This window comes from Lissotriton helveticus, chromosome 9 (genome assembly GCF_964261635.1).
Source record: "Lissotriton helveticus chromosome 9, aLisHel1.1, whole genome shotgun sequence".
Lineage (NCBI taxonomy): Eukaryota > Metazoa > Chordata > Amphibia > Caudata > Salamandridae > Lissotriton > Lissotriton helveticus.
In genome coordinates, this window is record NC_136070.1 from 21255229 (window position 1) to 21274170 (window position 18942).

At 48.2% G+C, this 18942-nt stretch overlaps 1 protein-coding gene across 2 annotated transcripts in view; it reads left to right on the forward strand.

The window, feature by feature from the left end:
* Positions 1-18942, forward strand: part of LOC144782601 (uncharacterized) — a 97456-nt gene that overhangs the window by 19301 nt on the left and 59213 nt on the right. For both annotated transcript variants that reach the window (XM_078661968.1, XM_078661969.1), the window contains exons 2-3: positions 14653-14774; positions 17740-17878. In XM_078661968.1, the coding sequence (XP_078518094.1) occupies positions 14653-14774; positions 17740-17878 (261 nt within the window). The remainder of the gene's footprint in view (positions 1-14652; positions 14775-17739; positions 17879-18942) is intronic.

Consider the following 18942-nt stretch of genomic DNA (forward strand, 5'->3'; position numbering starts at 1 on the left):
TTATCACTATAGACTCATACCATTTATTAAAGTTCCTTCGGGGTAGAGTTCTATATTTTTTAAATTTCACTTTTCACTATTTTTACCCTTACTTGGTGGGGGTACCCTTAAAACCATCTCTGGACACTGCAAGCTAGACCAGAGGAGCCTCTGGATGAGGCGGGCACAAAGCACAAACTATGGTACCCAATGATAACTGCCACAAACTACAATGTGGGGCGGAGAATAGATATACACCGCAAAACCGTAAAAACATTGAGTTTTTTGAGGGTACCATAGTATCTTTACCCAATGGTTTAGATTTGTAACTAGTGTCCATTTTCACATTTGATAACCTGTATACTAAACCTGGGGAAGTAAATGGACATTTATTCCTCCTCCCTACCTTTTGATCACTCAGTCCATCTCTCTTCTCCCCTTCGCCGCCAAAGTTATGTTATGTTATGTTATAAGCTGTTTTGTAGCGCGCTCAATTACTACCGGAGTATCCTGGCGCGGTATACCGCTGGGGAACCCGTCCTGGCTTTCCCTGTGGGATGGTCCCTACTGGGAGTCCCCAAGGTGAAGCCAGGCATCCCCGGCGTTGATGGGGCCGTTGTGGAGATTAGGCAAGCTAATGCCCAGAGTTGCCGAGTGGGACCCCTGGTTAGAGTAGGCACCAAGGCGAGAATTATCGAGTCCGCTGACCCTGGTCCACGACCCTGCCGCGTCGGGAATTGAACCCTGGTCCCGGGCCGACTCCTGCTTCCGGGTCTGCCGCCTCTAACCAGTGAGCCACATCCACTCCTATAAAGTAATCGAGAAAGTTGTCAACACTCAGCTAGAGCACTGCATAGAAACCAACAACATCCTCGACACCTCTCAATCCTGATTCCAGAGCACTGAGACCGCCCTCATAGCCGCTACCGACAACATCCACTCCCTCCTCGACCAAGGCTACACAGCAGCCCTCATCCTCTTAGACCTCTCAGCAGCTTTGGACACCGTCTCCCACCACACACTGGTCGCCAGACTCCACGATGCCAGCATCCAGGGAACAGTTTTAGACTGGATTCGATCTTTCCTCTCAGGCAGAACACAAAGAATAAGACTCCTGCCCTTCCTCTCCGATCCTACAGAGAACAGATGCGGAGTTCCGCAAGAATCCTCCCTCAGCCCCATGCTCTTCAACATCTACATGGCCCTCCTCGCAACCATCGTCAGAAAACACGGACTCAAAATAATCTCATACGCCGACGACACCCAGCTCATCCTCTTCCTCAACAAGGAACCCGACATCACCTGGTGATTCCAAGAAGGGATGAAGGACATCACAACCTGGAGGATCAACAGCTGCCTGAAGTTCAACTCGGAGAAAGCAGAAGTCCTCATCCTTGGCTCCTCCCCCTCCACATGGTACAACACCTGGTGGCCCCCGCCCTTGGAAACCTACCCACCCCTACGGACCAGGCTCGCAACCTCTGCATCATACTTGACTCTTCACTCGCCATAACCCCGCCTAATCAACACTGTGTCTTCCACATGCTTCAACACCCTCTGCATACTCTGCAAGACCTTCAAATGTATCCCCCCCAACTCCAGGAAGACTGTCTGCACTCCTCACCAGCAGATTAGACTAGGGAAATGTTCTCTATGCTGGAATCAACAAAAAGCTCCTCCACAAACTCCAGACCATCCAGAAAGCTGCAGCCAGACTCGTCCTCGACATCCCAAGATATGACCACAACACCCAACACCTTTGCGACCTCCACTGGCTTCACGTCGAAAAAAGAATAACCTTCAAACTGCTCACATTCGCTTACAAAGCCCTCCATAGCACCGGACCCCAATACCTCAACGAACGAAACTCCTTCCACACCCCAAAGAGAAACCTCCGCTCTGCAGACCTAGCCATGGTCTCTCGTATCTATAGGGCCAGAGCAGGTCGCAGATCCTTCTCCTACATTGCGGTCAAGACCTGAAACAAACTCCTCCTCCGCATCAGATGAAGCCTGACACTGCACCTTGAGACCCTCACGGGTGAGTAGCGCACTTCCAAAAACCCTGATTGATTGATTGATTGATTGATTTGTTACTTGAGTGTGAGGTTGGTGTCTGGTAAGTTAAAGTGACTTGGCATTTTGTGAAAGTTGGGGTTTTAAGCCTTGAAGGTCTATTTCCGATTTGTACTATTTTTTGTTATTAGCAAATGCAAGGAATACTGTCTGGGTTGGATTTAGCTTCAGGTAGGTGCTGGTCATCTAGGTGTACATGATGTCCAAATAGTGGTTGGGGCATTGGATGTGTTGAGTGAAGGTGACTTTCAAGTAGAGTCGTCTATCCTTAACCTGTCGGTGAATCTTGATGCCCAGGGGAACTGCTCAAGTGATCGGGTATTTTGTCACCTGGAGGTGTTAATGTGGACTAACTGGTGTCGGTTGGGGAAGTACGAGGTGAACCAGAATCCCATTTATAACTCCAGGGTGCATATGAGTGTAGGATGGCCGAGTGTGAGCTGCTGAGGGATCATAGTCTACGTTTTCTAAGGTCGCAGTTTCTGAGCTGCCGTGTGATCTGAAGCCAGACTGGAAGTTGTGCAAGAAATCGTTTGCATAGTTGTGTTCCTGGAGTTGAACATAGACTGCTCTTACTCTGACCTTGCTGATGATTGGTAGGTGAATGATGTCTTGGTAATTAGTAAGGTCATCGGGGACTAGTGTAGGTTTCTTCAGAAGTAGATGGCTCTGGTCTGTCTTCGTAGTTTCTTGGAAGATGCCTTGAGTGAGAGAGACATTGACGGTGTTAATGAAGGGTACGAGAATGTCCCCAAAGAGAGCTTTGATGAAGGAGGAGGGTAAGGCATCATCTTCATTAAGTGGCTTTGAGGTTGTAGAGTATGTCCGATCCGGAAGAGATTGAGCTTTGAAGGCCGACCATTGCAGGATTCTACGGGAAGGGGTGGGTGAAAGATGAAGCTGTCTTGATGTTGTCAATGTGCTGTTGGATCTTTTGTATTTTTTTTTTACTAAAGAAGAGGTTGATTGCTTTAGTTTTCTGTGCAGTGAGGAATAGGTGGGCCTGGCCGGGGGTTGAGGCTCTGCTTGATTGTCTAGAGCAGAGTCCTACTTCATTGATGGTGTTGGCGTTGTACTTTACTTTAGCGTATGTGATGAACTGTCTGTAGTTACATAGAGGGACTTCGGTATTAAGGTCATTTGGAGGTCTGTTTTTACCGATTGGACACTTGACGATGAGAAATGTGATATTATTGATGTCACTACTAAGGGAATGGGTAATTAAGAAAATCTGGAAAAGATCTTCTTTCTTGTCAGAAGCCATCGGGGGACATCCATTCATCCCAAAAATACGTTTTTTAGATTGAGGAGGATGCTGGACATTGATATGTACAGGTGTTTGGTGATATTTAAAGATAGGTGTACATTTACAATATGAACAGGAGAGTTTTTAAACATTGCAAGGGCTGCAAGAGTTATATCGGGGGATTTTTGGGGCACCCTCACCAATCTGGTACTGTGACTGCTATAACCTAACCTAACCTAAAAGGAGAAAGGCCCACATCCAACATTTACAGAGCACTGCTACAGGACTGAGCACAAAACCCCCTCACTGTCTGAGATAAATGGGACCGGGATAACAAGACACCACTGAACGGATCGGACTATAAAATTGTGTCTTCCAATCATGATTTCACCGCACTGTGTTCAAAATATTACTCCGCGCTTACCCCACTTCGCTAACTATACAAAAGATCTACCCAATTAGGAAGGGGAGTGGCTGCATGTTCAGGTCTGGACATTTGCCATATTCCCGTCTGGTTGTTTCGCAGTCCAATGAACAGGTGACAGTTTCCGGGAGGCCACAACTCGCCACACACTGAAATATGTGGTAGGCAAGTGCCCCATAGAAGCTGCCACCTTCTGAAGAGGGAGAAGCCTAAGGCGTAAAAAGCCCGCTCGATAGACACAGTCTTCAAAGGATTGAAGAAATCCGGAATCTGATTGAGAACTTCTTCAGGAGCAAGAAGTCAGGATGAGTGAGTGGGCGGAGTGAGATATCAAGCATAAAACCTCCACTTTTATTTGAAGCCCACTCTTGAGCTGGACTGAATCCTTTATATAGTTAAAGAACAGGAAAAGGAAATTGCATCAAACACATGACGGGAAACACAAAGGATTGTGGATCTTGGACAGGATCTTTGCAGAAGGAATTTATCATACTGTTCTCACCTGGGTGAAGCCTGTTGAAATGTAAAAGTTTGAAAAATTTCTGCTCAATTCTGGGATAATGGGAATTTGGTGCATTAAGCACTAAAATCTGCATGTTACCCCCATTTTGGAGTGCTGCTAAAATTTAAATAGGTAATTATCATACCCGTTAAATTGTGTTGCCTGGGGAATCCAATTCTACCAGGTGTCATATTTATCACATCCTGCACCGGGCCACTTGTGATGAAGTTCCAAGACTAGATTTATGCTCTTTCCACCAGGTCTGTCCAACATAAAATAATTCACAAGGGAAACTTTGAAGAGTAAAAGTATTTTCTTTGCAGCATTAGAAATGTATTTTTACTATGTGGTGCCAGGTAATATTATGTCATTGTCTTTCGTACACGCACACTCTGCAGTTAGTATGGCATCATACAGCTGTTGGCAGTCTGGGGGTGTGGGTTTCCTCTGCTTTGATTTTGGGGTTTACATCTCAGAACAAAGCCTTAATTGTGCCTTGATCATTTGTCCTGAGAATTGTATTCTTTTTGGTGCCGGCTTGGTTTGTAGTGCCACATTAAGTGAGCTGTGGATGTGATTTTGATGTTGGAGTGACTGGTGGAAGACATTCACCAGTTGATCACTCATCTCTTAGTTACCTAATCACCTAGTCATTTAGAGATGGCGTGGGCCTGGTGATGCTGGCTGGCTGTGTGAATCTTTGAGCTGATCCTGCATATGTGAGAAGTTTTGCATAATGTGCTCTGTTGGATGATAGTTGTGTACATTGGTTGTAAGTGATGCTGGGAGCTAAGCGGTTGTTACCTATGTAGCACATTTGTGCTGTATTAGAAGTAAGCTCTAACATGCACTGTTGGGTGTTCATTGGTGTGGTTTCACGAGGATGAGTTTTGGATTTCTCCAGTTAGATCTAACGATTTGGTACACATGTGGCAATGTAGCTCGGTCTTTGTTTACTCCAAAAGAGCTTTATTGCCGCATGCCAGACCCGGTATTCCAAAGAGTGACTTGAGCAGAACCTGTACAACTTTCTAAAGAATGAGGTACCACATCCTGCGGCGAGGTAACAGCCGGAGCAGCAATTACAGGTGGTGACATGAGCAGGATCTATGCTACCTAGAGGCCAGTCTCGGGCATGTTTGCACCCCAACCACCTCATACTGCCGAAGGTGCTGTAAGAGGAACGATCTGCGTTCATGGGAATACCAGTTGTCCATTCTAAACGCTAGTCACAAGGACTGAACTAGTGTGCATGAGAGGTTGAGACATAACATGGTTAATAGGCTACTTCTCTGCCAGAACCAGACTGATCAGGCATATTTAACCCGTTTGTCATTACTCCTCAATACACATTCATAACTTCATGTTAGATCCCAGAGTCCTTTGATGTGTTGTGTGGAAATGAGTTGGGCTTCTCCTTTACCTTCCTCCTAGACATTTTCCCTTTTATTTTTATTAGTGAACACCCCCACCCACTACGCCGGACACACACTGGATCCAGTCTTCTCCTCCAGCAAGTACATCTCCTTCAGCCACTCCACCGGACTCCACTGGACAGACCACAGCTGCGTCCACTTCAGCTTCAGAAGGAACACGACTCACCGCCACCCGCAACAGGCTCCCCGCAGGAGCTGGAACAAGATCACCACCGAACAGATCACCACATCCCTGAGCCAGAACCCTCCCGCCTGCTCAACGGACCCCAACCAAGCAGCCAACAACCTGACACAGTGGATCACCAACTGCGCCGACAACCTCGCACCTCTGAAAAACCAGCCCAGCAGGCCCGGCAGCAAGAAAGTCCTGTGGTTCAACGACGACCTCAAGAACTCCAAGAAGAACTGCGGCATCTTCGAGAAAGCCTGGCACAAAGACCCGACTACAGACAACATGACCACCTACAAGCACGCCTCCCGCAAACACCACCAGCTGATCCGCACCACCAAGAAGACAGCATTCAAGGAACGACTAGACAACAACGCACACAACAGCAAGGAACTCTTCAGCATCGTCAAAGAGCTCGCCAACCCCAGCGCCGCAAACAACGACATCACTCCCTCACAAGACCTCTGCGACTCGCTCGCCTCGTTCTTCCACAGCAAGATCGCCGACATACACAACAGCTTCGGCGCCCAGACCACGCACCCAACCACCGAACCGACGCCCCCCACCTCCACCCTCCGCGCCTGGATCCCGATCAGCACCGAAGACACCATCCACACGATGAACACCATCCGCTCCGGATCTCCAACCGACCCATGCCCCCACCACGTCTTCAACAAGGCCGACTCCGTCATCGCACCCCAACTTCGGGACATCATCAACTGCTCGACACCGCAACCTTCCTGGAGAGCTGGAAGCATGCCGAACTCAGCTCCCTTCTGAAGAAACCATCAGCAGACCCCTCCGACCTCAAGAACTACCGCCCCATCTCGCTCCTCCCTTTTCCGGCCAAAGTCATAGAGAAGACCGTCAACCGAGAGCTTGCCGCCTTCCTCGAGACAAACGGATCCCTCGACCACTCGCAGTCCGGCTTCTGGGCCAACCACAGCACCGAGACTGCCTTCATCGCAGCCACTGACGACATCCGCGCCCTGCTCGACAACGGGGAAACAGCGGCCCTCATCCTCCTGGACCTCTCCGCAGCGCTCAACACTGTCTGCCACAGCACCCTAGTGCAGCGTCTCAGCAACATCGGAATCCAAGAGAAGGCACTAGAGTGGATCATCTCGTTCCACGCCGGAAGAACCCAGAGAGTCCGCCTCCCCCCGTTCAGATCCGAGGCCACCGAAGTCCTCTGCGGCGTACCTCCAGGATCATCACTCAGCCCCACCCTCTTCAACATCTACATGAGCCCCCTCGCAGCCATCGCACCTAAACACAACCTCAACATCATCTCCTACGCCGACGACACCCAGCTGATCCTCTCCCTCACCAACGACCTATCCACCGCCAGAACCAACCTACACGAAGGGATGAAAGACATAGCCGAGAGGATGTCGAACAGCCGCCTGAAACTGAACTCAGACAAGACGGAAATCCTCATCCTTGGATCATCACCCTCGGCCTGGGACGACTCCTGGTGGCCCCCTGCCCTGGGCAGCGCATCCAAACCTACGGACCACGCACGCAACTTGGGCTTCATCCTGGACTCCTCCCTCTCGATGACCAGACAAGTCAACGCCGTCTCATCATCATGTTTCAACATCCTACGCATGCTCCGAAGGATCTTCCGTTGGATCCCCACCGAAACCAGGAAGACGGTCACCCAAGCACTCGTCACCAGCCGACTGGACTACGGAAACACCCTCTACACCGGAACCACAGCCAAACTACAGAAAAGACTCCAACGCATCCAGAACGCCTCCGCACGACTCATCCTGGACATCCCCCGACACAGCCACATCTCCGGACACCTGAGAGACCTGCACTGGCTCCCCGTCAACAAGAGAATCACGTTCCGACTCCTCACCCACGCTCACAAGGCCCTCCACAACCTGGGCCCCAGGTACCTCAACAACCGCCTGACCTTCTACATCCCCACCCGCCAGCTACGATCGACCAGCCACGCCCTCGCCGCCGTTCCTCGCATCCGAAGAGCCACCATGGGAGGAAGATCCTTCTCCTACCTGGCAGCCAAGACCTGGAACTCCCTCCCCATCCAACTCCGCCTGACCCAAGACCACCTCTCCTTCAGGAAGCAACTCAAGACCTGGTTATTCGAGCAGTATCGGACCCCCCCCCCCCCCATAAGCGCCTTGAGACCCTCCGGGTGAGTAGCGCGCTATGCAAATTTCGTGATTGATTGATTGCCGGGCAAGAGCTTCGAGCACTTTAACAAAGGGCATGCAATGCCATGGGGAAAGAGATTAGAGAGTTTCCTTGTTTTGCCTGGTACACCAGCATAGCATGGATCTGACAGAAGCCTTGTATGTTTAGCCTTAGTCCAAGTAATTGTGATTTGTTTCCAGCCTGGCATCCAGTTGAGCGCTACCAACAAAAATGCCTCATCCCTACTTGCTCCTTAATATTAGTGTGGTGACTGCACTTCTGCCTGGGCAAAAATCTAATTTCCAGTCCAGCATATAGTATTGATTGAGCCGTAGCCTCCACGAGCAAAGCTATTCTGGAAACAAACTGTGGAAACTAGAAACAAGGAAGAAATGGTTTAGAGGCCTCTTTCGAGCCCAACCTGAAGTCCACGTCTTTTCTTCTGGCTGTAAACGCCGGCTGCCATCAGACCTTTCAAACTCGAAAGGGTTGTGCTTGTTGGGTTCCTCTCACAAACAGCCTTTCATCCTTAAGTTGAGGCTGTAATGTCAAAGAATGATGTATCAGTGGTAACAGGGATTGCACTCTTGCGTTTTGGTTTACATGGTGATTATGTAATGGATCTCTGATTGAATTCTGCAACTTACAGAAAATCAGTGTAAAGTATGAATACAGTGAAGATAATGGATTAAATCTGAAAGCTTCTACTAGACCTATAAAACAGATAAAAGCAGAGTATACGCTGTGAATATCACAACTGAGATTGCCATACATGACTTTACTCCTGAAGTTGTGGGGATTCTGGGTTTATGCAGTTACTTTTAAATATCCACTCGTCTTAAATTGGTTGCTTCTAAAAATGTTGATTGGCATCTAACATTTTGGCTTGAGCCATCGCCTCCTATGGTTCTCCCATGGCACACTGTCAGTCTGTAGCCCTGTTACGATTGCCCGTTTACAAAAGAGAAATGTTGTGTAGTAATACTAGAGGCAACAAGGGTGAATTCAAGGGTGATGTTGAGCTGAATGGGCAGGAGTCGTGTCCTCTAGTCTTTTCTAGAGCACGTACATTACCATTTTCAGAAAGGTTGAAGCGTGATCGTAAGCTTCACACTAGTGATGCTGCGCTTATTCGGCATAACGCTGACCCTGACGGGTATCTGGTTCAATACAGAAAACTTCTGCTTAAGTTCAAGTTCAAGTTCAGAGATTTATATAGCGCACTACTCACCCAGAGGGTCTCAAGGCGCTTGAGGGAGGGTGGGTGATTTACTTATCGAATAGCCAGGTTTTTAGTTGCTTTCTGAAGGAGAGGTGGTCCTGTGTGAGGCGGAGGTGGGTGGGGAGAGAATTCCAGGTTTTGGCCGCTAAGTAGGAGAAGGATCTTCCCCCCATGGTGGATCTTTGGATGCGAGGAATTGCGGCGAGGGCTTGATAGGACAATCGTAGTTGGCGGGTGGGTGTGTAGAAGGACAGTCGTGTGTTGAGGCATTCGGGTCCTAGGTCGTAGAGGGCTCTGTGCGCGTGGGTGAGGAGACGGAACGTTATTCTCTTGTTGACGGGGAGCCAGTGGAGGTCTTTCAGGTGACTGGAAATGTGAGCTTGACGGGGGATGTCCAGTATGAGTCTGGCTGAGGCGTTTTGGATGCGTTGGAGTTTTTTCTGTAGTTTGGCTGTGGTTCCGACGTAAAGGGTGTTTCCGTAGTCCAGTCGGCTTGTGATCCAAGAAGGGTAGTGGAGGTCTACAAAAACATCATGCCTACCTCCCATTGTAATGAATATTCCGTAATGGAATGTTGTCACCCACCTTAACCTTCAGATCTTCATCCCTTCTCATCTGTTGACTGCCGCCTCACAACCCAGCTTTCACTGATGCACTTCTGGGCACGGTATTGGTGACAACTATTATCCCCCCAACGCTTTGTACCTTAGGTGATCTCAGTACTTGGTTAGACGCCCCGTGCTCCAGAACACATCCAGTTTACTTTCTGACGGATAATCTCTGGACTTCTATCAGCTAGTCTTGGGACTCGTATATCCGGCATGCTGCACCATCAATGCCGATTAATCATCGAAAAGACATTTAAAAAAACAACTTTACAACCTGGAGCTATCAAAACATCATTCACGTTAATCTCCCCAGGACCGTATCTCCAGCAAAAGGAACTACTCTAAACATGTCTCCCAGACCCTGGCAGAATTTTGACAATGACGCACCGTGGGGGAAACGTACTGCCACCAAAACTTTGAACCCAAAAAATGCCTATAAAGAATTCTATTTATAGTTGTCCATTTATTCCTATCTAAATATTCTACATTGACCTCCTAATCAAAAAGTGGGATGATTTAATTCTGTTATAAAACGATGCAAAAAGGAAATCAGACTTCTTGAAAGACAATGCAGGAAAACATACTGTAAGAACAACATATTTTAGGCTCCAAAGACAGTACAGAATATCTGTCCAGTAAACAAAAAGGCTAACTTTTGTCATTGCATCTGTTGGGCTCCATGCCCCAGTAAAGACCTCTTTAAAACACTCTCTATAGTCCATAATGCAGCATGCTCACAGGTGAGCATAGAAGGTACCCAGGAGCTTTGCAGCTGGCTGCCGCGCCACCTCATCAACAATAGTTGAAGACCTGGAAGGATACTTCCAACTCCAAGCAGTCTGTAAAACAACCATTGTCAAACAGGGCTTCTTTCAAAATACAACCTGCGGTGTGGTGTACCCCTTCAACCCTCCAACAGCACAAGAAACCAAGGAACGGATGAAAGCTGTAGACTCAGCAGGGTCTTCCTCAGACTCCTGCCCTACAAACATATATTGAAGCATTCTTTAAGACGCTCCTGTGGTCAAACCTACCAGAGCTATCCTCGGTTGATCCTTATCAACTAGACATATATCTAGTAAAGAAGCGAGGGCTTGATCATTGGAACCCTGCACACTAGTACCCAAAGGGCCTGTCCTTTGTAAGATCCTCGAAAAGGCAGCCTTTGCTGTGAAGATGACCGCGACACCTTACTTCCAAAGAAATGAAATAAGCAAGCTGTGAAGAATCCAGAACGTGCAGCGAGACATCTCTTACACGCAGGCAAGCTGGACCCCATTACACTTACCCTCAAAGCCCTACACTGTTGCCAGAAGAGAGAAGTACATCATACGAAGGCGTCTGCATTGCACGCTGAGCAGTTCTAGGGAGTGGAACATTCAAACCTCAGACTGTGTAGCTCAAGCTCAAACATCAGATCCAAAATAGAGCCATTCCAGATTATTTCCTTTTTAAAAAGGTACCCATTAGAAGTAGCTCCTCCGTTCAGGCGTCCAGGCTTGATGACTAGCTCCCTAAGAGGATAAGGACCATCAACAGCCTTGTAGAATTCAGAAAGACAATCAAGGCCTGACTGTCCTAAATCACGTTCCATCAATTCACAAACTACAAGTCTCTTGGTTTGTATACACAGTGAGCAAAACTAGCCCCAAACTCCTTAGACATACTTCTCCCTGCTTTAGACACTACCACATGCTGCTTCATGGTACAAGCGTGGCTCAATGGTTAGAGTGGCAGACCCTGATGCAGAGATCTGGCCCCGGACCAGGGTTCAATTCCCCGCCTCGGCGGGTCTTGGGCTCAATTTCCTCGGACCTGATAATTCTCGCCTCGGTGCCTATTCTAATCATGGGTCCCACTCTGCAACTCTGGGCAATAGCTTGCTTAATCTCCACAACGGCCCCAACAGTGCTGGGATGCCTGGCCTCCACCTTGGGGGTGCCCAGGAGTGGACACTCACAGGGAAAACAAGGAAGGGTTCCACAGCGGTATGTGTACAGCGACTTGAGACCCCTTCAGGGGTGATACGTGAGCTATATAAGCACTACATTTACATTTTTTTTTATCAGATCTGGAGCACATCTCCGGGTCTCACACAGGGCATCATAGCGGACAAATAGATCAACATCTTCTACACCCTTCTCGACTGAGTTATCGGCTCTATGTCCATTGTGGGTTTTCCACTGCTGTGTAACATTATATTTGGGTTTCAAGGAACATGCTTGTGGCCTCAGGTAGTGGAGTCACGTTAGTTGAGTTTGGCATGTCTATCACATGATCAGGAGAGTGAATTAACTACATGTTCGTGACAATTACAGCGCAGTGAGTGGGACACACTCACTGTTACACGGACACTGCGTTACACGGACACTGATCAAACGTGGTGCTACATGAAACCGTAACCAAGTGACCGTCTAGTAACTGAACACGGAGTGGTATGGTGAAATATAGATCCATTCTTGATACACCCTGGCAGGCACCCCTAGAGGTGTATGCTCATAGAATGGTGCAGTGAATTGGACGTATCCTGCCCTAATGTGATTAGAGATGGAGTGTTTTAGAAGGAGGAGGGGGCTAGAATTGATGGAATATATTCGTGTTGTGTCTGATTATGTGCCACTGTACCCCTTATACCTTTAGAATCCTGAGACCTGCTATCTAAAGGACATAGGAAGTTGATTCAGAACAGTAGTCTCCAGTTGGTTAGACTTCATGCAACTGCTTGTTTTTAATTGCAACTTTACACTTTTGCAGTGATGGTGATAGACAATGGTGTTTTGTTGATAATGGGACATTTGAAATGCATACTGTATTTTGATTTATGTTCTTATATCCTTAGAGTGTTGGCCTGACTTCAAGCCGGTACCACAGATCAATGCCATACCAGTAAAAGTATAGTAATTTAGTTGATTTCTTTAATTTACTCACATTTATAGATCAGAGTGACAAAGTATATGGTCCTGGGGAATGCCAAGAACCTTTCGGACCAACTAGGCTGAAACCTGTTAACCATATCTTAATAGGGAACATCCATATCCCTATTCTTACTTAGCTGTTTTTAACCTATCCACCGGAGACACCAATAAAGGATTGACTTTGTCATCCAGGAGATAGTTTTAACTCCTAATTTGATTCTTGCACTCTGCCCCTCACTCGACCCTACATTTGATGACACAAAACACCTGCGCTCCTCTCCTGCAGGAGAGTTGTAGCCCACACTGGTTACCTTGCGGTCCCAGTGTGCAAGAGGAAACTCAATGATGAAGCATGGCACCCTTGGGTGAGTGAGGGTTCTCGTCTTAACGCATGTGTGCGTCTGTCACCCTATCCTCACAGTGAATATCTGGTGAGTAGTGTAGATACACCATCCGGTTACCTTTTTGTGAGTTCTGTAATATAATAATGATCAATATTTGTAAAGCGCGCAATCACCCGTAAGGGTCTCTAGGCGCTGGGGGCCGTCAGGAAGGTTAAGCAAGCTATTGACCAGAGTCACATGGTGCTGGGCTAATCTTTTGCCGGTGCCGGGGATCCAACCGTGATCCCTAGATTCCAGAGTCAGTCGCCCTAGCTGCGGCGCCACACCTCTCCCCTATAACTATAACAGTACCCTGAGGTGAGAGGGATGCACCCTGAGGGATAGAGCTGTACCCTGAGGTGGAAAAGATGCACCCTGAGGGATAGAGCAGTACCCTGAGGTGGGAGGGATGCACCCTGAGGGATAGGGCAGTACCCCGAGGTGGGAAGATGCACCCAGAGGTGTTCTTGCAGCACCATGAGGTTGGGCAGTCATGCTGATATCCGGTTGAGGAAGAGCAGATACACTTTCTGTAGTAGCCAGACCAAAGAGTGTGAGAGGAGAGAGAAGATACACCCTTGGAGGATTAGTCGAAGGCAAAGGTATGCTCTCTTTGAGGCTAGAAGCACTGTAGTATGGGAGGAGAGAAACAAGATACACTCTTGGAGGGTTAGTCACAGGTATGCTCTCTTTGAGGCTAGAAGCGAATGTAGGAGCCAGACCAATGAGTATGGGAGGAGAGCGAAGATACACTCTTGGTGGATTGGTCAAAGTCAAGGGTATGCTTTCGTAGAGGCTAGAAGCACCTGGGTGGGTGATGGGAATTTAATGAGGAAAACAGCACCCAAATACCACTCTCTACGGGGAAGGAGATGTGTGCTCAGTGAGAGCAGCTTGGTGTAGGAGACAACCCCTTGGTAGAGATGTGTAAAGGAATGCTTCATGGAAAGCATTAGGTTAGAAGACAAAAAAAACCTTGGGCAAGTTGAACTTGGGTGGGGAGCAGGGGAGTATTCTAACAGAAAGACGAGCGCTCTTGGGGATAACAAAGCACCTTCAGAATGCCCTGTGGGTCTTCTGCTCTGTCCAGGTTCCCTGGGGGCGTCCTGTTGTTTTTGTCCTCCAGGGGGCTGCTTGCTACTCTTTTCCTAGCTCGTTGCACTGCTCTGTCCTAGCTCATGGTGGTCAGTCCGGCTTCTCATTGTGCTCTGTCTTGACTGTCCATATTGCTCTTTCCTGTCCCCTAACTTTGCTCCGATGTGTCTAGCTGCTTTTTCCACTCTGCTCCTTGGGGTTCTCTGTGAAGTGTCCTGCTATTCCCTCTGACTTCATGCTCCAAACCCTATAATTTCTGTTGTGTTTCTGGCTTCACTCTATCATTCGTGAGCTTACTGCTGATTTATCTTTGATTTTTCAGGGCACTTTAAGGGATCTTGTTTCTCTCCGTTTTAGGCTTATCTTGTTGCTCTTTAGAATGCATTAGCTCCATCTAGCTGGGCCTCTGACCAGACTCTTTCCTTGCTATAGATGACTTTGAGGACCTTTTGCAGAGTAACGAAGACGCCATGCTTCGGATTATTGCAGATGAGCTTCGTCAAGCCATGCCTGAAGACGCCATGCTGAGCTCTGAGCACAAAGCCATGGAGAAGGTATGATACCAGAGCCTTTGCTCTCTGTGCAATGCACTGTTTACTGCCCCTGATGCAGACCCGTCCGTGTAGGGAACTTGCAGGTTTGGGTAGACAGGAAGCCTGGAAGGTTTTTAGAGTCTTTACCATTTTATTCCTCTTTAAAATTTCAGGCAGGTACCTTCTGGAGGAGCTGATGCTTTGCTGTTGTGTGGCCAACTCTAAATTGTCCCCATCCCTAGAACATATTCAATCTTTTCTGAGTTGCATACCTAATCCATAACACTTATACTTGACTGTAGGCCTGAACTGTCTTTTAAAATGTTTTTACCCAGCCCAGCTCAAGGCTTTGGTAGGCCATCCTCTTACTCTAGGCCTGCTTATTGTTCTTAGCTTTTATGGCAAAGTCTTCTTATGTAGACCCTTGACCCTGCTCTCAGGCAGGTCGCTTCCATCGCCGCCGCAACAGCTCCACCGGTTGTGAGCGCCCCCACAGCTTGCTGCTGCTGCCAGACGCGAGTTCGAGACTCGCTCGCTGGACTTGGTTTGTTGTCAATTGACTGTTATTTGCCACCTGCATTTTCCCTCATCTCCTTCTCTCCCTCCTGTGATTCTGTGCCCTGTAATTTGTTTTTGTATGGTCTTGGACTGATTACCATCTGTATTGCTTCTATTCCTTCCCCCTTCTGTAATTGATGTGCCCTGCTTTGCCCTCTGTTTTCCCTCCGCCATTCCTCACCCGTTTTTTTCCGTCCCTGCGGCCCGCCCCCCTGCTCGCACATTCGCCGGCCCGCTCCCACCTCCCAGCTGCTCCTCCCTCCCACCTCCCCTGACGCGCCTAAGACAAGCCCGTCTGCGCCCGTCCGTGCCTGAACCGCACCCAGCGCCAGACCCCCTGGCCCCGCAAACACCACAACACCTGACGCCGCTACGAAGCCAGCACCCTCCACGCACTCAACATCGGACGATCACACACCTGCTTCCTAGCTGCCCTGAAGGGCACCCAAGGACCCTTCTCCTGCCGCAAGTGCAGGTTCTATCTAATTGTAGCCTCTGCCAAACCTCTGGAGACCCTTGGACTCTATACACACTGTATCTCACTTTGATGCAGTATATATAGAGCCAGTTTCTTACAGGCGTGCCTTCACTTGGTCATGAAACGTACATAATGCAGAAGAGTAGCATCTGCTTCCTATGGTTACCCCCACTTTTTGCTGTGTTTCACTGTTTTTTCAACTTTAGTCTGGCTGTAGCCCTGCTAATCAGGACCACAGCCTAGCTGTTAGCTCTCTAAATTGATTGCATGTACATTAAGTACACTCCAGATTGGTTTCTGGGTTACCCTTGTGAGTCCCTAGTATATGGTACCTTAGGAACCAAGGGCATAGGTACCCCAGAGGCCTACCAGGAGCTGAAGCATGTATTATGTCACCACTGGGAAGCCTTCTGAAATGGCAGCTGTTCTATGACATAGCCATACCATATACTCTTAAGTGCATTATAATCCTTGCGGTTTATGCTAACTTTGGAATGGCTTTATCACCCTTCTAGAGGGAGAAGACATGTACACACTTACTTACCGGTAAATGTTTAAAAGAGCCTCAGCATCACAATATGGATGCTGCTGCCACAGACACGAGTATGACCTCCTGCTGCTGGACGAAACTCCGGCAGGGGAGGCCTGGACAATAGGTTTCCTGTCCAGGGAGGTGCCAGCACCTCCCCGGACAGGCTTTAGTGTATTGGGGCAGGGTGAGTTGCATTCAGTGAATGCTTTTCAGACACTGCCTCGGGCACACAGGGTGTCCCATGCATTTCCCAGTTCAAACCGGTTGCTGTGGCTCTCAGCCCCAGCTCTGGCGCGAAACTGGACAAAGGGGAAGGGGTGTAACCACCCCCTCCCCAGGTCCTCCCATGGGTGGGACCCTAGAGTTAGTTCAACCCCTAAACTTAGTATAAGTATAGGAACCCGGTCACTGAGTGTTAGACCTGGCACCTTGGCGTGAGTCTCCCTACCACTTTTTACTGCTGTGCCTCATATGTTTTGCTGGTGTTAGCTGCTCAGAGCACTGTGCCACAGCCAATCATTGCCATGGTGCAAGTGCTCCCTCTATAAAGTATATATGTGATTGGTTTCCATGATTGGCTTATTTGGTTTACTGTCAGACCCCAGTAAAGTGCACCGGGAGTGCCAGGGCTTGTAAATCCAAATGCTGCTAGTGGACCTGCAGCACTGGTTGTGCCACCCACTCAAGCAGCCTTGTAAAAAGTGTCTAAGGTCTGCCATTGCAGAACCTGCGTGCAGTCTGGTACTGTCATGCTGGCTGGGCAAGTGCACACACTTGCCAGCCCCTAAACCTTCCCTTTACGTCATGTGAGTCAGCCCTATAGTAGGCCCAAGGGCAGGGTGCATTGTAATCATAAGGTAGGACAAGCCCTGATGTGTGTGGCATGTCCTAATAGTGAATTACAGCCATTTTCGTTTTTCACTATTGTAAGGCTACCTGTTCTCATAGGCCAGAATGGGCGGCTGGAATTATTACACTCTATAATCCTAGCAGGCTCAGGGAACATGGTAGAAATTCGAGTTTGGTATGCCTGAACTCAGAAGTAGGGGACATGGGTGGTCTTATTGGAAACCTTAGTGCTTTAGGAGCCATGGCACATTATGTAAAGAACAGTATGTTTAACCAAGAGGTCCTGTTGGGGTCAGAGGTGAGCATCAGAGCTTCCCCTGCTGGTGTGGTGCTGCACACGAAGCCTTCCCATATTCAGTGCAAATCCCAGGGCAATACCCACACCTCTGCGTAGTTTAGTACCGGAGTTAACCCACCATAGTGGCACTGGGCTGCATGCACTCAGTCTCCACTTCTGGCTCAAGAACTTGTTGGATTTTCTGCATCTAAAGCCTACACTCTTTGTACAATATGGGCCCCAAAGCAGTGTGTCTCATTGTCTCTGAGCGGTGTCCTTTGGTTCCTTTCAGATGGAGCAGAGCACCAAGCCCATGGTGCACTTGGATGCATTCCTGTACGAGGACAGCTTTGTCGACCAGATGTGCGAGGAAGGTACGATGAACAGACACTACTGCTTATCCTGTGGTTCTTGGAAGACCGCACCCTTGGGTAGGTACAACTAACAGATCATGATCTTCAACCATAACAGAACAGCCGACCCATGTTGGCAACAAAAGACAGCGCTTCTTCAGGGCTGTATGTGACAAGCATCAAACAAAGTGAATAAAAGCGCTTTTTTAACCCTTTCCGCCCTGCGTGAATTTTCGCGCTGTTCAGGAGTTTTATTGAGTGGGCAGAGTTCGGACGGCTCCATCCTGTCCTCTGCACACGCCCACCGTGACTTCTGGGGGGCATCCAAAGCACACAAGGGGTTAAGATATGATAAAAAAAAAAAATACATGGTTTTATTTAAATGTGTGAAAAAGGTTCTTAGCCATCTTGTGATGAGTAAATAAATCTATTTGATAGTATTATGCAATGTTCCGTAAAAGGATATTTTAAAATTTAGAATGTAACTATGCTGAATAGTGACAATTATCAAAAGATTTCATGTTAAGTACATTCTAGTGCAGAATCAGTTAGGATTCTGTGGAATCACCTCTTAAAGGTACAGGTATTATGTTTAAATATTGTTTGTCCTAATAACATATATACGCAACCAAAACTTAATTATTTCAAATATGTAGCCAAAAATTTTAACAATATACCAATAAGTGAATCCCATCTCAAGTCCACCTTTTCCCCTGTTGCCTCGATCTAGGACATTGAATACTGCTTTTTAGGTCTCGCCTAGGCAGCGCGCATGCGCTCCTCTAGGAAATGACCTTTAGAAATTGGTCAGCTCTTTTCAAACACTCGTGCTTGTGCTGGCATCCACCTTGTGGGAGCGAGCAGCGGCGCGTGTGCTTCTTAAAAACGTATGGCTCTCTCTGCCAGCACAAGCACGAGTGCTTCAAAACAGCTGCTGCTTGTTTGAGTTCCAGCACGCTGACACAGCACACCTCCCCCACTTGTGATCAGGTTAGTACCTCAGGCGCGCTTCTTTTCACAACATTGTATGTTTTTTTCCCCCAGCATAGTAGTAGTAGCAATCGTTGCCGTGCATGATATTTTCCATGTGCGCCGCTTGCGCCTTTTGCTTTATAAAACGTTCTTGTTGGGCAGCGTGGCAC